This window comes from Amphiprion ocellaris, chromosome 2 (assembly GCF_022539595.1).
Source record: "Amphiprion ocellaris isolate individual 3 ecotype Okinawa chromosome 2, ASM2253959v1, whole genome shotgun sequence".
In the NCBI taxonomy this organism is placed as follows: Eukaryota; Metazoa; Chordata; class Actinopteri; family Pomacentridae; genus Amphiprion; species Amphiprion ocellaris.
In genome coordinates, this window is record NC_072767.1 from 6534604 (window position 1) to 6553045 (window position 18442).

The window sequence follows — 18442 nt, forward strand, 5'->3', positions numbered from 1 at the left end:
CAGAGACGCGATCCTGAGGTCCCCAAACCGGACACCCTCCTCACACCGCTGCGCCTTGAGATCCTGTCCATGAAGACCAAACAGGATCGGAGACAAGGGGCAGCCCTGGAGGAGTCCAACACCCACTGGAAGCGTGTCTGACTTTGTGCTGAGTATGCGGAGACAGCTCTCACTTTGGTTGTACAGGGACCGAGTGGCTCGTATCAATCAGCCCGGTACTCCCGCAGTACCCCCCACAGGACAAAATCTAAAATGTGTAATGAAGTAAGTTTGAGGAGCAATGATGAAGAAGAGGTTTTTATTTGAGCTTTGATCCTGACGACCACAGAGCATGCAGAACTCGCCTTCAGTCCGAAACAGATTCAACTCTTTTATAGCAGCACAAAATGTACAGATTCAAGAATAATGATGCTTCATGGTTTTACATTCAAATGGGAACGCTGAGTCAGTCTTTAAGGATTTTAGAACCTCTGGATCTCAGAGATGAAGAGACGTCTGACTTTAGCTCAGACTGGATCACATGCAACAACACAGACACAGTAACAGACCCATTATTGGCTCATCAGTACTTCATATTTACAGATTTGCTCTCTGATTGGGTTTCAGAGCCTCAGAAAGCAGCAGCGATGGTTCTTCTATGGTTCTAAGAGTATTGGAGCTACTGTGAGGAGAAAAACAGCAAGAGAACCTCATTGTAAACAACCAGGAGCAACAGGATTCATTTAGTCCAACAGTCTGCTCACATTCAGTTTGAGACGTACTATTTTCTCCCAAATAGTGGCCTTAATACTCCTTTGTGCATTTTTCATACTGAATCTAAAATGTACATAATTCTTAAAAAAAAAAAAAAAAAAAAAAAAAACTACAAAAACACTGAGTTTATCTCAGCGGACAGAAGCAGCCGTAACCGAGTTGACTTTGCAGATTTGAGGGCACTGAAACAGAATCAGTGAGTTCCTCTTTAAATTCTGAAGCATAGAAATCTTGAATCTCATGTTGGTCCATCAGTAATAAATACACACTCACACAGAAACACAACACTCCAAACAGACTCATAACCTCCACCGATCAGAGAGCAGCACACAAACAAACAAACATGCTGAGAATCACTATAGCAACCGAGCCATCACAACAGAGAGGCAACAACACGCAACCGGGAAATGTACAGTCTGAGAGCGCCAACGTGGATGCCAATCCTCACTGAGGATCCTAACGTAGGAGCTCCGCAGGGTTCAGGTTCTATTGCAGGGTTCAGGTTGTGTTGCAGGGTCCAGGTTCTGCTGCAGGGTTCTGGTTCTACTTCAGGGTTCCGGTTCTATTTCAGGGTTCCGGTTGTGCTGCAGTGTTCAGGTATTATTTCAGGGTTTCGGTTCTGCTGCAGGGCTAAAGTTCTGCTGCAGGGTTCTGGTTCTGTTGCAGGTTTCTGGTTCTGCTGCAGGGTTCCAGTTGTGCTGCTTCCAGAGCAAACATCTGAAATCATCTCTGTGCTCTTTGACTTCAGGTTCTTCAGGTTGGTCCTGTTGGTTCTGTGGCTTGTCTGGTAAAAGAACGATCAGACACTAGGATGGACTCGGGAGGAACTCGACCTCCTGAACTGGACTCGGTGGACAGAACACTGGGAGTGTGGAGAACCGGGGAACCTCAGCATCGAGCACAGACTGTCTGTATATGACGCTGAGGTTTGATAAAAGCACCTGGACCTCCTGACAGAACTCTTTATGCGAGGTAACCAAATAAACCCAGCAGAAGAACCAGATTTTGGGCCATTGTGCTTCAGTTGATTGACCTGTTGCTGATTCTCACCAGTCAGGGCAGAACCAGAACAGTTTCTGTATCTACAGAACCTCCCACCCTGCAAGACTCCGACTCCCGTCATCGACTTTTTACGTGTTTTCTAAATGTAAAGTTTGAGTATGCAATGTGCTTGAACTGAATAATTACTATAATACACGTATTTCCATGATGAGCCCCTCTGTGGCGGACAGGACGGACACTGCAGCCCCCTGGACTCTGAAAAACGTTGTTCCTGTGGAGTGAAAACTGTCCAGAGTGTTGAGCCTCGATGGTTTCTTGCAGCTGTGCCTTCGTCACATGAAGCCCAATAAATGTGTACCGTTGCGTCCTCGCCGCTGTTAGTGAGTTTGTGAATAAGGCTTGTTTTCAAAGGTTCGAGATTAATCCTTGAACCTGCGTCCCTGCAGACTCTTATAATAGTTCTCCTGCTCAGTCTGGTTACGAATCTCTCGATCCAACAGAACCAGTGCTGTCTTGCGTCTCATGGCCATTTCCCTGCGCTGAGCATCGGCGGACATCTCCACCTGAGGAGGGATCGGGGCCACATCAAGGGCGGTACATGGCGAGGCGGATCGGCGTGGATGGAAGCTGCTGCCACGGGCAGCTGAGTCTCCTCGGTTTAAGTTGTTAAGATCGTAGGTGTCTCGCAGGTCGCCACCATTGGATGCCGCTGCCCATTCCCACGGGTTGTTCTTGCCTGCAAAGGGCGGGGCCTGCGGAGGTGGTGGGGCTTGGACAACAGGATGGTGGGGGGCGTGAGCATCCACCGTGATGATACCAGAACCTTCCCTCTGGTTGTCCGAGGACGGGTGGTAGTGTGGCGAGTCAGCAGTGGAGGAGGTGCCAGAGCAGGTGGAGGTGGTCTCAGAGGATTTCTCTCCAGAGGAGGAGGACGGCAGGAGGCCCTGCTGCTTCGACATGGCAATCACCTGCATCAGGCGTGGCTGGTTGGCGGCGCCGCGGGCAGACGCCTCCACGCCTGTCTTCTCCCGGATGGCCAGCCACTTGGCGCGGGTCAGGGCACTCTTCGGGGACACTGGTGGGGGTCCTGCTTCAGGGATCTGTGGTGGTCTGGGAGTCGCCACAGCTTTGGCGCCCCCTGGAGGTGGAGTGGGGTTGCGACTGGAGTTGGCCCTCCCAGAGTGCACTGCGGGCTGGTAGATGGGGACCTGAGACCCACCATCGTCGGTACCAACAGAGCCCACCTCAGACCCGTCCTCGCTGGCTTCGCGCTCCGCCTCGTCCCGGACGCTCAGGTTCCGCATCTCCATCGACTTCTGCTTCCACTCTGACACCAGCTGCTGTGACCGCATAGGGTCCATGGGAACCTGCACAGCCTTCAGTCGTCGCTGCACCGGCTGCACTGGCTCCTGCGGCCCTTCATTGACCCCCAGCACCCCGTTAACATTCATGCTGGCCCTCGGTAGTGTGTTACTGAAAGTCAGCATGGTCTCCTTCCCCATTGGGCTCCGAGGTGCCAGCAGCTCCACATCCACACTGGCCCTCTTCAGGCTCCCCATGGAGCCCTTCTCCCTCTGCAGGGGTCCAAGACCCTCCAGTCGGTCCATGGGGGCAGGAGCCACCGCAATCTCATCGTTACTCTCCGAGGCGGAGGCGGGGCCCTTGTTGTAGACGGACTCGTGTCCTCGCTCCGTCAGCACTCGGAGAGGGTCCTCCTTTGGTGGTGGGGGAGGCGGAGCCGGTGTGATGTCATCAGAGGACTTAAAGTTGGCGACAGCGTGAAGTGCCTGCAGGAAGAAAATAAAAGCAGCTGAGTGTTTGAAGAGTTGGTCACCTCCACAGAAGTCTTTGTCATGGTGCCTGTTGCTAGCTAAACTTTCACAATGCTCTCTGCTTTAACATGAACTGTAGTCACCTGATGTCTCCTCTGGTCTCTACAGTATTAAACAGTAAGAGGGTCCACCTGCTGGAACTACCAGGTACTGCAGCTGATCTACATTTACTGACATCATGGAGAGAACACAGGTTTTCTACATCTTTGGAGCCTCAGTACATCCTACCCTCTAATATTACACTTACCCTCCAATACTTTATTTATCTCAGAAATGGTAATTATATCAGGAAAAGGTGTGAGACTAGGTCTTGGTATCGGATGATACTAAATATTACATGACGCAGATTAGAGGCAAAAACAAAACTTGATCGTAGGGCTGGACCTGAATACCTGAATATTGGGTCATTGTGGTGGTATCCGAATATTAATCTTTGAGAACCAGATACTCTGAATCTACAGATACTCTGAATCTCAGTGGCGAGTGCCGAGTAGCTGCTTTATCGTCATTACGGTACATTATTAGATGCACATGCTAATGCTAACACTGTAGCAGGTCTTCCGACAACGCACCCCGACCTCCAACACCGCCACGGACAACCCAAATATTCGGATGTTCGTCAATAATTGGGCCCGAATATCTGGAGCCCAGAAATTGCTATTCGGATCAGCCCTACTTGATTGGGACGCCCCTGATTCTGATTATTAGTGTTTATTTTTGTGTACATTTTGATATTTTATGAGTGTGGGAACTTTTAATGTTTTGAAGAAACTTTCTTCCTGTTACCAAAACATCTCTGTCAGAAGTGAAGGCAGCAGTCGTAATTACAAGGATCAACAATGATTTGAACGTTTTAGTTTTTATTTCAAACCTGTTTCATCGTTTCTGCTCCTCATGTTCAGATTTTCTGTAATTTGCAGAAAGAACTGTGAGGTCTCATTTTGTGTTTTCTGTTTGCTGTAGATTTTGTGTTGCAGAATCTTCATGACTGTGTTACTCTAGAGAATCTAGAGGTTGTTCTCTCGCTAAATGCCCCTGAGCTCAAACATGTTGGTTAAATAAAGATCTGACTCTCCATCAGCCTCTATTTTATACTGATGCAGTCGCCATGACAACAGCAACACAAAGCAGCTTCCATGACAACAGCTGGTCTGTTCGATGAAACTTCATCTGAATCGTGGTATTGACGGGAAGGTGTATAGAAGGTGAACACGTGAAGATGGACACATGAAGGTGGACACATGAAGATGGACACGTGAAGGTGGACACATGAAGGTGGACACATGAAGATCGAGACATGAAGATGGAGACATGAAGGTTGAGACATGAAGATGGAGACATGAAGGTCGAGACGTAAAGATGGACACATGAAGGTGGACCATGAAGATGGACACATAAGGGTGGAGACATAAAGGTGGACCATGAAGATGGTAACATGAAGGTGGACCATGAAGGTGGACACGTGAAGATGGAGACATGAAGGTCGAGACGTAAAGATGGACACATGAAGGTGGACCATGAAGATGGACACATGAGGGTGGAGACATAAAGGTGGACCATGAAGATGGACAATGAAGATGGTAACATGAAGGTGGACCATGAAGGTGGACACGTGAATGTGGACACGTGAAGGTGGACCATGAAGGTGGACGTGTGAAGATGGACACATGAAGGTGGAGAAATGAGGATGGACACGTGAAGGTGGACCATGAAGGTAGACACATGAAGATGGACACATGAAGGTGGAGACATGAAGATGGACACCTGAAGGTGGACACGTGAAGGTGGACCATGAAGGTGGACATGTGAAGATGGACACATGAGGGTGGAGACATGAAGATGGACACATGATGGTGGACACATGAAAATGGACCATGAAGGTGGAGACATGAAGATGGATACATGAAGGTGAACACGTGAAGATGGACACATGAAGGTGGAGACATGAAGATGGACACATGTGGGTGGAGACTTGAGGGTGGAGACATGAAGGTGGACCGTGAAGGTGGACCATGAAGGTGGACACATGAAGGTGGAGACATGAAGGTGGACCATGAAGGTGGACACGTGAAGATGGACACATGAAGGTGGAGACATGAAGATGGACACATGTGGGTGGAGACTTGAGGGTGGAGACATGAATGTGGAGACATGAAGGTGGACACATGAAGGTGGACCATGAAGGTGGACACATGAAGTTGGAGACATGAAGGTGGAGACATCAAGGTGGACCATGAAGGTGGACACGTGAAGATGGACACATGAAGGTGGAGACATGAAGATGGACACATGTGGGTGGAGACTTGAGGGTGGAGACATGAATGTGGAGACATGAAGGTGGACACATGAAGGTGGACCATGAAGGTGGACACATGAAGTTGGAGACATGAAGGTGGAGACATGAAGGTGGAGACATGAAGGTGGAGACATGAAGGTGGACCATGAAGGTGGACACATGAAGGTAAAACTTCACTTGTTAAACTCTCAAGTAAAAATGTGACTTACATGTTTGATGTGACAGGTGTGTGCGTGTGCATGTGCGTTTGTACCCGTGTGTCAGAGCTCACCAGGTAAGCAGCGATGAAGGCTCCGATGAGGAAGCCCACGTAAACGTCGATGGGATGACTGCGATGCTGCGTGATCTGAGTCAGACCCGTCAACGCTGCCGCGATGGCAAAGGCGAACACGAGGACGGGCTTCAGCAGCTTGGTGCTGTCCGAGATGGTGGAGTTAAAGTACATCTGGAACAGACAGAAGCTCAGATCAGAAGATGACAGAGGGCAACAAACCTGCTGGTGGTTTCAGGTTTTCCTTCTTCATTATTCCATTTACTTTGTGTAAAGCTCCAGTACCACAAAGCGTGATACTGCCACCACTATGCTCATGGAAGGTTTGGTGTTCTTGGGGTTAATTAAAGACCCACCCAAGACAGTCTGAAACCAGTCCAGAACCAGTCCAACATAGTCTGAAACCAATCCAAAAGTACTTCTAGAAAGTCCCAGAGCATGATGCTGCCACCACCATGCTCATAGTAGGTTTGGTGTTCTTGAGGTTAAAAGCCTCACCTTTTCTCCTCCAAACATATTTCAGCTCATTGTGGCTAAATAGCTCAGTTTTTGTTTCAAATGACCACAGAACTCTGTACTACCTAGAAAAACAGTGTCCCATATCAGCAGATACTAAATATTAACTAATTCAGATCAGATCAGAGGCCAAGAAACTCAAAGGTTCCTGGAATGCAAAACTGAATGTTTGATGCCAAATTAATGTTCTTATAATTCGGAGCTATTGCTCTATTATGGATCAGTTGAGCTGATTTACAGCCAGAAACATTGATTTAACCGTGTGAACCCTGAACATTCCTTAATTCCATGATCACAGGGGAACTAAAAACAGCTGATCAAACAGTGTTTCCAACAGGAGGCTTTTCAGCGTCGCACTTACAGAAACATAAACAGCAGCGAAGGCAGACAGAGTTGCATGCTGGGAAGGAAACGTCTTCCTGTGAGGACAGAAGAAACTCTGATCAGTGATCAAAAAGTCGAACAATACAGATAACAGCAACGCAAACAGGAAGCTCAAAACACACCTGGCGGCCATGATGGCATGCTGGTCGTGTCCTGAGCAGATGTCTTTAGTGATGTAAGCGTTTTTATCACATGACACGCCGGCCAGCGTGTAGTTGGGCTTACAGACGGTGAGGAAGAACGGGGCGTGGTAACCTGTTGACAGTTGGATGACGTCAGTGAGCAGCGCTGTCGCACAGAGACCGAACACGTGCACACCTGTAGAGAGACAGACAGGTGACACGCCAATTGCAGTGTGTCAGGTATCTCAGCTGTCTCAGGTGTGACAGGTGTGTGAGGTGTTTCAGGTGTGTCAGGTGTGACAGGTATCTGAGGTGTCTGAGGTGTCTCAGATGTGTCAAGTGTGTCAGGTATAGCAGGTGTCTCAAGGTGTATCAAGTGTCTCAGGTATCTTAGGTGTCTCAAGTATCTCAGGTATCTCAGGTGTGTCAGGTACAGCAGATGTCTCAGGCATCTCATGTGCAGCAGGGATCTCAGGTGTGTCAGGTATCTCAGGTGTGTCAGGCATCTCATGTGCAGCAGGGATCTCAGGTGTGTCAGGTATCTCAGATGTGTCAGGCATCTCATGTGCAGCAGGTGTCTCAGGTGTGTTAGGTGCAGCAGGTGACTCAGGTGTCTAAGGTGTGTCAGGTGTTTCATACCTACGAAGCGGACCGTCCTCCTCAGGAAGGAGTTGAAGCTGCAGCCTCCTGCATTGATGCTTCCTTCAGCTCTGCGTAGCTTCAGTCTGGACTGCAGGCAGTAAATCACTCCTTCTACCAGCATGATCTGGTAACGAAACAGACGCACCTGAGCAGGTGACAGCGGGAACTGATCCGGGATCAACGATCAAACTGATCAAGAATCAGTTATGGATTGATTATTGGACTGGTTCATGAATGAAGGTATTTAACATTTAGCATCTGCTGATACGACTTCCCAATCTGATGCTGTTTTCTAAGAAAATACACTCTTCATGTACTGTAGATCAGCTGTAGTACCTCGTGGTTCCAGCAGGTGGAGCCTCTCACTGGCAGTTCACATTGGCAAGCAAAAAGCATTACTGGGGGTTTAGCTAGCAACTTGCACCATGATGAAGACTTGCATGTCGCTTAATGACCTCCAACTTACAGATTAAAAGTGAAACTAACTGGATTTCAGCACCTCCTGTGGTCAGGGAGTGTAGTCATGTGAATGTAAAGAGGTGAAGTGGTGTCTGTACATCTGAGGGAAACTAATAAGAACGGTAGGATTTGAAAACACTGTGCCTCCTTCTATAGCTCCTCCCCCTTTGCCCTGACTCCTCCCATCTAAGAGTTGTGAGTGGGATTCAAACCATGAATACATCGACTCAGTGTGTTTTTAAATAGGAGTATTATCCTTTAGCACAGGGGTGCCAAACTCATCTTAGTTCAGGTTCCACATTCAGCCCAATTTGATCTCCAGTGGGTTGGACCAGTTAAATTACAGCACATTAACCCATAAAACTCCAAATGTTTCCCTTTGTTTTCGTGCAAAAAAGTATGTTCTTCAAATGTTCACATTTAATGAACAAAACATTGTGAACAACCTGAAGTTTCTTCAGAAAAATAAATTCAATTTCAGCAATAATATGCCTCAGTTTATCATTTATACATTACAACTTACAGATCACAGAGTGTCTACAAAGGAACACAACATTTAGTCATGATCAAAACAACAAGTCAGACAAGAAAAGCCAAAAAACAAGACAAAATATTACAAAAATGAGACACAAAATGAAAACAAGAAACAAAATGACAAAAAATGAGACAAATGACATGAAACAAAATACAAAGACACAAAAAAATTCACAAAAAAGTTACAAAGCTACAAAAAAATGGACAAATGATACCTATGAGACAAGAAATGACAAAGTGTGAAACAAAACAACAAAAACAATGCACAAAACAATGAACAAAGCAAAGCACAAAATGACAAAAATAAGACAAAAACACAAGTGAGATAAAAAGGAAACACAAAACGACAAAAACATGGGACAAACGACAAAGGTCAGATAAAAAACAGACAAAAAAACAACAAAAACGAGACAAAATATTACAAAAGTGAGACAGAAAATGACAGAAGAAAAAGGAACAATCTAGTATTTTACTTTATGATCCAAACAACTTGTAATGGTCTAGAAATTATTTTGAATTTATAGGTTTATTAATTTACAATCTGCAATTAATGTCTTCTCTGGAATTTTCACACTTTACAAAGTCTTCCTGCGGGACGATTGGACCCTCTGGCGGGCCGGTTTTGGCCCGCGGGCCGCATGTTTGACACCCCTGTTTTAGCACATTTCAAATTTATTTACATTACAGACAGTATAATCTTCCATTTTCTCAGGAGATTTTACTGTTCATTATAAATGTCCATAATATTTTTCATAATACCATTAATTTGCCACATTTGCTTCTTATTTCCTTTCTTGTATTTCTCTGCTTGTCTGTGCTGTACTGACCCTGGACTCTGCAGACGTTGTTGGACAGGTGTTCGCACTGTTTGCAGTGTGTGATGGAGTGAAATTAGTTTCAGACTTCCAGCCTTGTGTGGATCATGCTGTAAACATGTTTCTACGCCTGCTGTGTTTGTTCTGAATGAGCCAGTCCAATAAATCAACACAGTAAACAATATTAAAGTTCACCGAGGCGGCCGGGCCGGCGAAGGCGAGGCTCAGCAGCATCAGCAGCGGGATCAGCTCGTCTCCTCCGTCCACGTACGGCATGCTCAGGTCTCGGTCGTGGCAGCGGAAACCCATCTGAGCGGGTTGAACCACGTCGGTCAGCTCCAGGAAGTACAGCGACACCATGGAAGACGCCACGATGGGCAGCTGCACGCAGATAAACACCAACAATTACAACCTGCACGGACTGTAAACCAGCTGTCAGCACAAAGCTCATGTGAATGTAGACGTTTTAGAAAATGTGATAGTTCAGGTTCCACATTCAGCCCAGTTTGATCTCCAGTGATCAGTAAAATCCTAGCATAACCTATAAATAACCACAACTCCTAATGGTTCCTTTGTTTTAGTGCAAAAAAGTACGTTCAGAAGATGTTCACATTTAAAGTATTATATTTTTACAAAACACTATGAACAACCTGAAATTTGTCAAGAAAAACAATAATAATAATAATAATACCTTTAATTTATAATGCAGTTTACATATAAAATCTCAAAGTGCTACAATACATTTAAAAGAAACAAGTTCAATTTCAACAACATTCTGCCTGTAAATGTGTCATTTAGAACATTACAACTTCCAGATCACAGTTTATCTGCAAAGGCACAAAACATTTAGTTTCAGGTATCTGGAACTGAACAACTTTACTTTAAAAAAGACAAAAAACAACAAAAACAAGACAAAATATTACAAAAATGAGACACATAACGACAAAAGCGAGAAACAAAACGACAAAAAATGAGACAAAAAGTTACAAAGCTACAAAAAATGGACACAAACGAGACAAAAAAAATGACAAAAGCTAGAAACAAAACGACAAAAACGATACCCAAAATAATGAATAAAGCAAAACACAAAATTACAAAAATGAGACAAAAAACACAAGCTGGAAAAAAAGGAACACAAAACGACAAAAACATGAGACAAATGCTAAAAGTCAGACAAAAAAAGACAAAAAAAACAACAAAACAAGACAAAATATGACAAAAATGAGACACAAAATGGCAAAAGAACAATGAACAATCTAGTATTTCACTTTATGATCAAAACAACTTGTCATGGTCTAGAAATTATTTTAAATTTATAGTTTTACTAATTTACAATCTGCAGTTAATATCTTCTCTGGAAGTTTTACACTTTGAGGGCTGGATTTGACCCTCTGGAGGCCCGCTTTTGGCCCATGGGCCGCATGTTTGACACCCGATTTATACATTAACACTTCCAGATCACAGAGTGTCAACAAAGGAACACAAAATTTAGTCTCAGGTATCTGGAAATGAACAGTCTAGTACAGGAGGTTCTGTTCGTACGGTGCGACGTAACTCAATTTTTGCCGCAAGTCAGAACTCACATACTGTGACGTGACAACTGTGACAACCAGCGAATGTAAACAAAGCCGTCTTCCTCGTACGGCGCCGCGTGACGATGTATTCATCCGCTCCACTTGCCAACTAGTTCCCGCAGGAAATTTGTTTTAATGTTGCAAACGGCGTATGTCGGAATGATGGAACAAGACTTTCTTAATAAATTTATGGGACAGGGAGACGTAACCACAAAATGCTGTAGGTTGAGGACGTCATAAATAGAGGACTTACTGTATCTTACTTAATGATCAAAACAACTTGTCAAGATCTAAAACTTATTTTAATTTTACAGTTTCACAATTTGCAGTTAAAGTCTTCTCTATAATATCTACACTTTGCAAAGTCTTCCTAAAGGCCGGATTGGACCGTCCGGAGGGCCGGTTTTGGCTCACAGGCCACATGTTTAACACCCCTGTTTAAGAAGATCAGGTCAATGCTGCTGCTTTAGGTCTTTTTTCCGTGTTTTCCATTTTTTTAAAATATCTGAATATGTTGGGTTTTATTACAGCTGAGTGCATCATGTGGACGTTGAAGCTTTTACACATTAGAACAAAATCTGGTTCCCAAAGAGTAGAAATCAGTTTAGACTGAGCTGAAAAGCTGAAAGAATCTGATTTTGGTGCATTTGTGTCTGACGTCCAGTTATGGCGCCACCCAGGTAAGATCTGATAACTTCTAATGAAATCTGATCTGAGTCAGACCGTTGGACGGTTGGATCACCTGACCAGCAGCATACTGGACCATCAAACCATTGGACCACCAGAACATTGAACCGTTGGACCACCAGCCCCACAGACCCCCACCCCAGCACAATACTGGACCATCAAACCAGCAGAACACCACCCCACCAGACCACTGGACTGTCAGACCACCAGTCCAACAGACCACCGGACCACCACTCCAGCAAAATAGTGGACCACTGCACCACCAGACTACTGGACTGTCGGACCGCCAACCCAGCAGAATACTGGACCATCAAACCAGCAGAACACCACCCTGCTAGAGCACTGGACTGTCAGACTACCAGTCCGACAGACCACCAGACCACCGGACCACTTCTCCAGCAGAATAGTGGACCGGTGCACCACCAGTCCACCAGACTACTGGACTGTCAGACCGCCAGCTCAGCAGAATATTGGACCATCGGACCACCAGACCTTTGGACTGTTGGACCACTATCCCAGTAGAATACTGGACCACCAGACCACCGGATGACTGGACCACCAGACCACTGGACCATCACTCCAGCAGAATACTGGACCACCGGATCACTGGACCACCAGACCACTGGACCACCAGACCATCACCACCTCATCATTCTCCTCCTTCCTTAGTTTAAACCAATCATAGTCATCCTGGGCGGAGCTAGCTGGTGTTTCCTCGGTTAATGACAGAGGAACCGTTCTGGTTCACTAAAATTCACTAGAAGAACCAGGAGGTCCATCTTACTGCTCAAGAATGTTTCATCTTCAAAGGTGGTCGCTGCTGAAGACAGATTAAAAGAGTTGTTGTGTGTCATGTGGCCATGTGCCATGTGACCGTGTGTCATGTGACCGTTACCTCCACAAAGTAGAAGCACGGCAGCAGAGTCAGACTGTCCTTCGGAGGCTTCTTCTTCATCTTCTCTGAGGCGGTCATCATCATCATCATCCTCATCAACCTAAAACACAAACAGTTCAGTTTTATTTAGAAACACAGGAAGCTGAAGATCTAAAGAGGTTCCTGCAGGTCATCCTGAGAACATCACATGGAGCTTTAAACAAACATCACTATTCAGCTGTTAGAGGAGCCGACGACATGAAGCTTCATTCTTCATCTCAGAGATCTGATCACTGGATGGAACAGCTTCTCCTTCAGTCTATGGTTCTAATCATTCAGACTGATCACTAACACAGAAGCTCTGGTTGGAGGTCATTAACCTCCACAGAAGTCTTTGTCATGGTGCCCGTTGCTCCCATGATGAAGACAAGCTAAGATCAGCTAGTTCCTGTTTTAGAGTCCCAGATGATCTGAATCAGCAGAACGATGGTTCCACATGATGAAGATGAAGGTGTCGATGAAGAGCAGCTCTGAGCTGCTGTTGCTTTCAGTCACATCGAGAATCACTGTGGACCAATGAGAGCCTTCATCAGCTTTTAGTCAGAGGAGTCAGGTCACCTTCATCATCACCATCATCATCATCAACAACACCTTCATCATCATCAATACCTTCATCATCATCACCATCATTATCATCATCATCATCAATACCATCATCATCATCACCACCTTCATCATAATCAGCAACACCATCATCATCATCATCATCATCAACACCTTCATCATCATCGCCTTCATCATCATCAACACTTTCATCATCATCCTCATCAACATCATCGCCATCATCATCATCAATACATCATCATTAACATCATCACCACCTTCATCATCATCAACACCATCATCGTCATCGTCATCATCACTACCTTCATCATCATCATCATCAACACCTTTATCATCATCATCACCATCATCCTCATCATCAACATCATCATCAACACCTTCATCATCATCATCATCGATACCTTCATCATCATCACATCATCATCATCAACACCATCATCATCATCGATACCTTCATCATCATCATCATCAATACCATCATCATCACCACCTTCATCATCATCAGCAACACCTTCATCATCATCATCAACACCATCATCATCAACACTTTCATCATCATCAACACCATCATCATCATTATCATCAACACCATCATCACCATCATCAACACCTTCATCATAATCATGAACACCTTCATCATCATGAACACTTTCATCATCCTTATCAACACCTTCATCATCATCAGCACCTTTATCATCATCATCACCTTCATCATCAGCATCATCATCATCATCACAAACCTGGAAACCAGAAACCACCAACATTCATCTGTCAATTAACAGCTGACCAATCAGAGCACAGAGATCATCTACCTGCTCATGGAGACAATTAAGGAAATCAACAGACAGGCTGATAGGCAGACAGGTAGACAGACAGACAGACAGACAAGCAGACAGACAAGCAGACAGACAGGTAGACAGACAGACAGACAAGCAGACAGACAGACAGACAGACAGACAAGCAGACAGACAGACAGGTAGACAGACAGGCAGGTAGACAGACAGGCAGGTAGACAGATAGGCAGGCAGGCAGGCAGGCAGATGGGTTCAGAATTTACTGAAACAAAGCAGGAATGTTTCATTGTGATGCAGCTGATTGATCTGCTGTAACACGATGCAGCTCTGCAGCACAAACACACACACACACTAACACACAGTACCACAATAACACACAACACACACAGGAATACAATAACACACACACACACACACGCACGCACACACACAATAATACACAAGAACACACACTCGGTCTCACCTCACTCCGCCGACCCGCTGTGATTCTCGTCACGTTCCTTGCAGCAGAACCGGAGCCGCAGAGCGTCACACCGACACACCGCTGGCCGCTCCGGCACACTGCGGCTCGGTCCAGTCCCGGTTCGGCTCCCGGTGCTCCGGTTCAGCCTCCGTTATCCACCAGAATCCGCAGATCTGAGACCAGCGACCGCGCTGCCGTTTCCCGCTGCTGTTCCAGTGTGTGTGTGTGTGTGTGTGTGTCGGTGGGTGTGTTGGGTGTATGGCAGGTGATTAGTGCCTCAGCAGCAGAAACGTTACAGCGGTTTACATCATCACATGTTCCACTCACCTGTTCTCCTGGAGACCCTGGGATCAGCTGCTACCTGAAGGGGTTCACCTGCAGATCAGATGGATGCGGTCTTGTGCTGCTTCAGTCCTCTTAAAGCAAAATCTGACTTCTGGCTACAGGGAACTGACAACACCTCATCAGCCAATCACAGCACAGCGAGGCAGAAGGAGCTCCGCCCACCTGCAGTCAGATCAGTGCTGCAGGTTTCATCACCTGATATCACCTTTAGACCCGAAGGTAAGATCTAATTAAACTGAGCATTGTGGGAAATGTAGGATCCAGTAGTTTTGGATTAATTCAGCAGGTTTTTCAATCTAAAGTCCTGCAGCTCTGTGGAAACAGAACATCATGAAGGAGAACTCAGAGATGTCTTCTGTCAGAAGGACTCAGTACGATGGAAACCAGAATAAAGAATCATTTCCTTGATGAGGTTCTCAGCTGTCAGAACACTGCAGAGGTCACTGCTGCTTTTCTTACCTAAGTTCTTGAGTCCAGATTTTCAGGAACTTAAAGTTCTTCAGCATTGATGAGAAAGAACTTTTAGTTCTTGAGTCGTGATCTTCTGGAACTTTAAACTCCATCTTACAGTTCCTCCAGTCCAGATCCTTCCACATCAGCCCCCAGAACTTAACTTTTGTTAAGTTCTGGGGGGGACTGTAAGGTAGAGTAAGGTGGAGTTTAAAGTTAACGAATGTTAAGTTCTCCATCGTCTCAGCACTTCTCAGGACTTCTCCGCTCAGGACCATATTTCATATCTACGAGGAGAACCCTGAGCTCAGGATACGTGGACGTCAGCCCATCGTTTACCTGCAGGTTTACTTTAGCAGGACAGACGTTGACTTGTTCGCTTCCAGACAGTCGACACATCATCGACTCTTCTTTTCCCCTCAGGAGCAACAAATCACACCTGGACTGGGAACCTCTGGTGGTTCCAGGATCGACACCTTCAGTCCTTTCACTCTTCTCTGAAGGATTCAGGTTGAACCAATCAGGCTGTTTTTTTTTTTTTTGGCTTCTCTTGGCCATACCTGGTTCTCCGTGATTCTGCCTCTTAAGGCACTTTTATACTAGCATCTACTCGACTTTACTCGGTTTAGGTCGTTCCATTACAGTTGAGTCCCACCTCATTATGGGTGGAGTCGTCATAGCACAGCGGCCTGGCCACGGAGTTAGCATTGATGGCTAACTAGCTACCTTATTGTCTGCATACAGGAGACAACAACGTTACTTTCAAAATATGCTTGTTTGTTTAAAGTCAGCTTAACCCTTTAGGTGCCACAGTTTTTTCAATAAAATATTCAGTTTTGATATCACTTTTTCAAAAGGTTGTAACTTGAAAATGATTAGAGATAAAGGCATACTGTAAATGAGTAAAATCATCAGTATGATCCAAAGTTTGTGATGGGAGTAAATTCACTCATCTAATTTGCATATCATGACGTCACCAGGTGGCGGACATATGGATTACATAACTTTTACAGATGTTTATCGATCAAGATGGCATTGCTAGGCTCAGAATTTGTCAGATCCCTGTCTCCACGAGACCCAACAGGCTCATCTTAATGTCTGATCCACTTGTGATACTGTTCTTCATCTCTCAAGCAAACCCAGCCATCATCATCGTCAGTTACGGCGGGGCCGTGAACGCCACTGCGGCCTCCGCCGCTATTATCAGTGCATTTTCTCCCGCGGTTGCCACTATTTCCGCAGTTTTTTGCATCCCTGCTACCCACCTCACTATTAGCGGTGTTTTGACCACCCCTGCTACACCCACAACGTCCCCTCCTGCCACCCCGGACACGGTGAAGCAAAGCATCGGCTCCAGTATGTGCTGCTTGTGGACTGTCATGGAGCACGGACTCGCTGCCGTTATGCACAGACGCAGCGTCACTTTCTGTCTCACTGGACGACTGAACATCTTCATCAGAGGGTGAATATTCCTCTTCAGAGTCTGAGTCAGCCATTACTTGACGAAATACTTTGTCAACGGTGAACAGACCTCTCAGAATGGTGAGTTTTCTTGCGCTGTCTTGGGCTCTGTTACGCGCCAACTGCGACCCTCGCCTCCTCGACCGGGGAGCGGTTTTCAAACTCTATAAACTCCAAAACTTTGAATGAAAACACGCCCACAAATGATGCTCAGATTGAAGTTCCAGATGTCCACCATCTCCTTGTGTAAAGTAGTAACTATATGAAGCACCATATTTGCAGCTATACCTTGTTATGTTCAGCAATGTTGCTTGTCGCAATATTGCGACTTTGGCGCTTAAAGGGTTAATACCAATGGGAAAAGTAGCGTAAGTTTCTTGAGGTCACAAAACACACCAGTTTTCGTGAAGGAGTCGCTCTTGTGTGTCGTTGCGCCCTGTCCAATAAGTGGCCTGCGCTCTGTTGACGTCACATTATCGGCTCAACTCAGCTCACTTGGAACCCTGGCCGAGTAGGTACTAAAATAGTACCCAGTACCAGGTACTACGTCCTAATGGAAAACCTCACAAACCAAGTAGAGTCGAGCAGGTGCTAGTGGAAAAGTGCCAGTAAGACGCTTTTCCACTAGCACCTACTCGACTCGACTCAGTTTAGGTCACTCACCGTCCTCCAACATGGTCTCTAATAATGCAGCGGACTTGAGGTCACTCTCCCTCTCGTTGCTCGCCGGTCGGTGCCCGTAAATGGCATCTATTTGGATAAACCACTTCCAACACCTCCGGTTTGGCCCATTTCAGGCATTGTGGTCCTTGATGGAGTCACTTTTGGGCTTTTTCAGCCTCTCCCGACACTGCTTCATTGTCCTACTGTATCCGTGGGCGGCCATCCACTCGGAGACCTCCTGGTATATTTTCTCGTTGCGAGTCGCACCGTCCAGATCCCTCTGTATTCTTTGGTCCGTCACCAAAGACAAAAAAGTCTCGACCTCTTCATTCGCCCATGGTACAGATCTCATTTTTCATCACTCCCTGTCCAATCAGTGGCCTGCACTCTGTAGACGTCACATTATCGGCTCCACTCAGCTCGCTTGGAACCTCGGCTAAGTACGTACTAAAACAGTACCTGGTACCAGGTACTACGTCCTAATGGAAAACTTTACAAACCGAGTAGAGTCAAGCCGAGAAGCTGCTAATGGAAAAGCGCCATTAGATGGACACTGCGAAAGCTCCTGCTTCAGTTTGGACCTGCTGACTCAGGTAAGTTTGACCCGGTCCCACCCTGCAGAACTCTGATTGTGTCCTGGTCCTGACTGGAAGAAAGCTCCTGGTCTTAGGCTTGTCAAGAGTACTGAGGACTGTGCAGGAGCATCATCCTCTGCTGCTGTTGGAGGACTCAGCTCAGGTGGTCCTGCTGTTTCTGCATCTGGAGGTGAAGGTCTTCAACTGCCATGTGAAGTGGCACCAATCAAAGCAGTTGGTGCTGTAGAATGAGGATGGCTGTCCTTTAATTAATTTTTCTCCTACCTTCTGTTGGAATGGATGTCA

General features: G+C 46.0%; 1 protein-coding gene across 2 annotated transcripts; it reads right to left on the reverse strand.

Annotated features, from left to right (window-relative positions):
* Nucleotides 1-281: 281 nt before the first annotated feature.
* On the reverse strand, nt 282-15122 carry plppr3b (phospholipid phosphatase related 3b). Of its 2 annotated transcripts, none has more exons than XM_055004908.1 (9): nt 14970-15122; nt 14643-14849; nt 12783-12882; nt 9822-10007; nt 7816-7942; nt 7177-7309; nt 7032-7089; nt 6155-6328; nt 282-3542 (listed from the first exon to the last, which is right to left on the reverse strand). In XM_055004908.1, exons 3-9 carry the CDS (start codon nt 12876-12878, stop codon nt 2175-2177), a joined length of 2142 nt encoding a protein of 713 aa, XP_054860883.1. In that variant the 5' UTR covers nt 12879-12882; nt 14643-14849; nt 14970-15122; the 3' UTR covers nt 282-2174. The 2 variants fall into 2 exon arrangements, with proteins under 2 accessions (XP_054860883.1, XP_023119941.2); XM_023264173.3 differs by having other exon boundaries at nt 7177-7372.
* Between the last annotated feature and the right edge of the window lie 3320 nt (nt 15123-18442).

What these genes read in the sequence shown, in the direction of transcription:
- plppr3b (XM_023264173.3), bottom strand. Translation starts at nt 12,878, where the DNA reads ATGAGGATGATGATGATGATGACCGCCTCAGAGAAGATGAAGAAGAAG. An exon ending in GAGGACGGTCCGCTTCGTAG is followed by an intron (nt 7,373 to 7,815) that starts GTATGAAACACC and finishes GTCTCTCTACAG; the next exon opens with GTGTGCACGTGTTCGGTCTC. An exon ending in CATGCCATCATGGCCGCCAG is followed by an intron (nt 7,090 to 7,176) that starts GTGTGTTTTGAG and finishes CTGTCCTCACAG; the next exon opens with GAAGACGTTTCCTTCCCAGC.